The sequence below is a fragment of the Rhipicephalus microplus genome, chromosome 2, assembly GCF_043290135.1.
Source record: "Rhipicephalus microplus isolate Deutch F79 chromosome 2, USDA_Rmic, whole genome shotgun sequence".
Lineage (NCBI taxonomy): Eukaryota > Metazoa > Arthropoda > Arachnida > Ixodida > Ixodidae > Rhipicephalus > Rhipicephalus microplus.
The window spans coordinates 210239155-210244202 of NC_134701.1; the positions used below are offsets into that span (position 1 = coordinate 210239155).

General features: G+C 50.2%; 1 protein-coding gene across 1 annotated transcript; it reads right to left on the reverse strand.

Moving 5' to 3' along the window:
- Positions 1 to 204: 204 nt before the first annotated feature.
- On the reverse strand, positions 205 to 3986 carry LOC142774673 (uncharacterized). The gene is made up of 2 exons (XM_075875346.1): positions 3322 to 3986; positions 205 to 3242 (listed from the first exon to the last, which is right to left on the reverse strand). The coding sequence occupies exon 2, from the start codon at positions 2925 to 2927 to the stop codon at positions 474 to 476; it is 2454 nt and encodes an 817-aa protein (XP_075731461.1). The 5' UTR covers positions 2928 to 3242; positions 3322 to 3986; the 3' UTR covers positions 205 to 473.
- Positions 3987 to 5048: the final 1062 nt, after the last annotated feature.

Genomic DNA, 5048 nt, shown 5'->3' on the forward strand with positions numbered 1-5048 from the left:
ACCATCTTCGGTTTCAGCACTTGTCGATGGTTCTGCAACTTGCCAAGAACGGATCGACAACAGACAACACACGACACACGCAAGTGCCCTCGGTTACCCGACAGAACACCAGACAAAGTATAGTACAACATATACCTATCTACGTGTCTATCGGAATTTTGTTCCCTCTACATCAAGAGGCACATGTGGGACACAAGACTCTTAAAATGACAACTCAAAGTTTTTTTCCACGTACAACAACGTAACGAATTAGAATACCACAAAGTTGGCCCCTTGAGATCACTCTAAACGAGAGCGCTCAGCCCAGGTCGTGATGAGGTCAAAATTTTGCCCCGAATCGCCAGCGAGAAACCGAAAGGTTGAGAAAGTACTAGCTAGAACGCACTGCTCAATGCACCTGCATTAGCGTTTAGCTTTCCCTTTTTTTTTTCTAGCGAACGTCAAAGTTGCGCTGTGGAGCAACATGCTCCACCTCAGTAACCGGCCACTTTTAGGCGGCGATACCTATGCGGCACCAAGAGCGGCTCACACTTGCGACGTTGCACAAGGGAACAACGATACGGCCTGCTACGGATTGACTCCTCACCGCTTAGCTCGATATCGTGTTCGATCACACTCGTGTTTCCGGGGCGGTCCGAAAGCACGTCTCCAAACTCGGAACCAATCTTTCTCAGGTCCTCTTTCTCAGGTCCTCCTTCACTTAAGCTAGGCTCTAGGTTTATCTGCTCTCGGATTACTTTCGATCTCCCTTCGATCACCTCACTAGAACTCAAATTTTCTGCTTCCTCTTCCTCTGAAGCCTTCAACAGCTGATTTACGACCGCTTGATGTTGAACATTGGGTTTCATCAAATTGTAAATTTTGTTCTGCCGCCTTCCTACTTGCACCTCATAATTTGTATCGCAAGGCTTCGATAATACTTTGGCGGGCCCTTCCCAATCAACCTCAAGCTTGTTCCTTTTGAACGGCTGCAGCAGCATTACCTGACTCCCTACTTCAAAAGCGCGCTTCTTCCCCGATTTCTCGTAGTGCTCCTTCGACAGCACTTTGGCCGCGTTTTTCTGGCTTTCCACTGGCGCTTCAATTTGGCCTTCCACTAGCGCTTCAATCGAGAGATCCTCACTCTGCTCTCGAATGAGCGTCTCTCGATCAACTCTCGGCAGCTCGCTCCAACTTTCCGCTACAGGCGAGAGCGTTGCAGCCCTCTCGCTCTGACTCAATGGCGCCATGTCGTCTCCCCTTTCTCCGGAAACCGCGCCGGTCATGTCGGCGACGGGCCGCTCGCGTGACTGCTCACATGACTCATGCGGAAACTTTCCTTTCTGGGGTTCCGTCGACCCGCCGACAAGGTCACTTGAGAGTTCACCGCATGGAACCAGGTCCAGCCTCCGCGAAAGCTTTCGCGCTTGCGATCGCGTGAGGGCCATGCACGCAAAGTTGGGGAAGAACGATTTGCCCTGCTCTTTGAGAAGCTGCTCCGAGTTGTTGGAGAAAAGATAAGGAAAACGATCGTTTAGCGCGGCAGACACAGCCGCTTCGGTGCGAAGCTTACCGAACGGGCCTTCAATGACAACCGTGGCGATTGGTAAGCGAACACTCTGCTCCTCGGCGACTTGCCTGATCCACGCGCATTCTCCTGTGAAGTCATCCGGAGACACCAATGAAGGATGGACAACGTCCATGGTTGCCGCTGAGTCTCTAAGTGCTCGGCACGTTTTCTCATTGATCATAATTTCTTGGAGATACGGCTCCAACAACCGCATGTTTTTTCCTGATTCTCGGATTGTTGCGAAGGCAAATTTTTCCTGACAGTTTCTCGCGATGTGCCCTTCCTTTTTACAGTTGTAGCAGATTAGCGGCTTCCGTTTGTTTTCCGATTCGAATGCCTGTGTGGTAGAAACCTCACTCGATTTCTCCGCTTCTGTTTGCCCTTCCCCTACACTGTCCTTCGTAAGAGACGGGTCCTTTTTGAAATTACGGTGCGGAACGGGTTTCCGTTGATCAGGTTTCCTTGAAAAGCCCTCTTTCCTTTCATCCTTTTCAACGCGCACTGCCCTGCTATGCAACTTTCGGCGAGTATAATACTCCTCAGCTAACTCAGCTGCCTTATTTAACTGTACTTCCCCAAGTCTGTCCTGCAGCCAAAGTCTGACATTATCCTCGATGCAGCGGTAGAATTGCTCCAATGCAACGCATTCCACCACTTTATCGCGGTCGTCATAAACACCTTCGCCCTTGAGCCATTCAATTAAATCGGCTTTAGGACGAAACGCGAAGTCAACGTGTGACTCATTCCCCTTTTCAGCATACCGGAACCTTTGCCTGAAAGCCCCGGGTGACAACTTATAACGTCTCAAGAGCACTTCCTTAACCTCGTCATAGCTCTCAAACGCTTCCCTAGACAAGCAAGTTAATGCGTCGGACACTTCGCCGGGAAGAAGAGCTAACAGGTTCTGCGCCCAAAGAGACCGCTCCAAAGCGTTTCGCTCACAGACGTGTTCAAACTTGACGAGATACTTCGCCATGTCCTCGCCTACTACGAACGGTGGCAGTTGGTCCCGAATTCTAAAACCGCTGACCTGAATCGTCGGAGAAGCTACGCTAGGCGCCTGCGAACACTGCAGGATTGCCAATTCTAGTCGTTTCAACTCTAGGCGCTCTTGTCTCTCGGCCTCCTCGCGACGTTCGCGCCTTTCAGCTTCTTCGCGAGCTTCGCGCCTTTCAGCTTCTTCGCGAGCTTCTACTTCTCGCCTTTCAGCTTCCTCACGGCGTGCTTTAATATCCACCCAGGCCTCATCGACTTCCTCAGCCGACACTCCCTCATCCTTCATGATCTCAAGGATCGCTTGCTTTCGTTTCGCACGGCCCAAAGTAATGCCGAGTTCCTCACAAATTTCGATGAGTTCCTTCACTTTAAGGTTCTCCATCGTTCACACTAGCCTCTTGCTGTTTGCCCCTGTTAACAATTTACTTGCCGTACCCACTATAAGTCAACTAGCAAGACGCGCAAGCAATTTTTCACTCTCCCGTGTTTACCCCCTCCGCATTAACTTTGGTTTCAAAGCACTTCGACTTTGCTTGAAACGATCAAAGCTCACTCAAATGCTTCACACAGCCCTTCTCTAAACTACTACAACCTGAGCTAGAGCAGTCTGGTGAACTGAGGGGAAAACATCAGGCACTCACCGCATCGATGTCGCTGACGCCGGCCGATCCCGCAGCTGCCAACCACTGTTGCGAATCTGCCTCCGTGGCTGCCACCGATGCCACCACTGTTGCGAACGACGGACCGATCCCGCCGATGCCACCACTGTTGAGTACGACGGACCGATCCCGCCGAAGCCACCACTGTTGCGAAAGACGGCGACGCCAACACGGCCCCGGAGGCGCCACTGCTTTCAACTCCGCCGGGAAGGTCACCAGCCGTTTGGTAGCGTATGTTTATCAGCTCGCGACTGCTTCTGCGCAGAGCTGATAAGACGAGCGGACGAGACGACGGTGAGTTAAACAAGGTTTATGTACAGCATATTTACAGAGGCGTTACAATTTCGGCACTGGGGCCGACAGAGACTCGAAGAGCCGAGCTCTTCTCTAACACATAGGTCAGCCTTTCGCCTAAGACCGCTGACTCACACACATGTCGGCACTCCGACACGGGGACTCCTCTCTCTAGGACTGCCGATCGCGACGCGCCGCAGGGCTTCTTTTATTTACACCGGGTCCAACCAAAATGTCCAATCAGAAGCGCCGCTGGTCGTCAGGGCAGATTCCGCCAATGGGGGTCGCCGCGCCATGCGTCAGACCACCAGACACGCGGCCGCCGGCTCGCTGTCACGTGCGCAGCTGACTCACTGCACATGGGCCAGAGGGGCGCCGCGCGTGTTCACGCCGTCGAGGTGATCGCGCCAGGCCGACTGCGGGCTGGCCTTGACCCAGATTGCCTTTTTCCGAGGCACGGACGTTTGACGAGGACTCGCTGGCATAACACCACTCTGTCGCTGGCTTCACTATACAATAAAACCTTCATGCTTGGTTCTTGCGCCAGATGGGGGCCAGTACGTCTGTTACAGAGCTTTTTTGAACGAGATCGAGCGCATGCAAAAGAACCCAGTGAAGAGCACAAGCAAGTGTGACCTAACTGCAGATAAAATGCAAATTCTATGTGTGATAGTGTTACAAGTCATCAGGAACACGAATGCTACCGAAAATACAATGAAGACGATAAATGAATAGGTATACAAAAAAGCACGAAAATGACTACACAATAGAATCCATGTGCCGAGTTCTCATCTGCGACGTCTATATGAGTTGTTATAAGATTACACGTCTTCATCTATATGATTTAAGCGTTCCCACTGTGTGCTCATTAGAGGTGCCCCTTGAGGCACTCTGGCTTTTATAAGTGGGGCATGCTATGAAACATGACGTGACGTTCCCATCAAGATAAGCATCAGATAGTCTGCACTGGTTCTCGGCTTCTGTTGTGACAGATTATTTATGTCTCCGCCCTCCCATGAAGATTGGGAATTTACAAGCAGATATCTTAGTTCGATAACAAAACTGGGAAAGGCAAGCAAAGGAAGCATTTGGTGCAATAAGATGGAGCCTGTTGGATGACAAAAAAAAGCATTTTAAGTGCGTGCGAAATTTAGCAGAGTTAGGATGCGGGGCAGTCTTTTTCGTTCTGGAGCATGCATTATTCCGGTGTTATCTTTTATCTCTTATTAGAATTATTTTCCTATTGCTTGCATTACATATTTTGGCTTTCAAGTCCTGAGTGGATATCAAAATAGAAGTGTTGCGCAAACCGAGGTCTCGGAGTTCCTGTCGCGAAGTAATGAGGAATTTATAGAAAAAGCGCGAAGTGGTTTTCTCAAAGGCTGTTATCGATTTGTTAAGCCGAACCCTTTCGAAGTGCCTCTTTCCAAACGTTTTGACTGATAGATTCCACCTTAAGGGTCAGTTCTTTCTAACCTCCCCGAACGCCGAATTTCGGAGGAAAAACTATAATTTTTATGTGTAATTTTGTTTTGTTAAATAACCTGCAT

What these genes read in the sequence shown, in the direction of transcription:
- LOC142774673 (XM_075875346.1), bottom strand. Translation starts at nt 2,927, where the DNA reads ATGGAGAACCTTAAAGTGAAGGAACTCATCGAAATTTGTGAGGAACTC.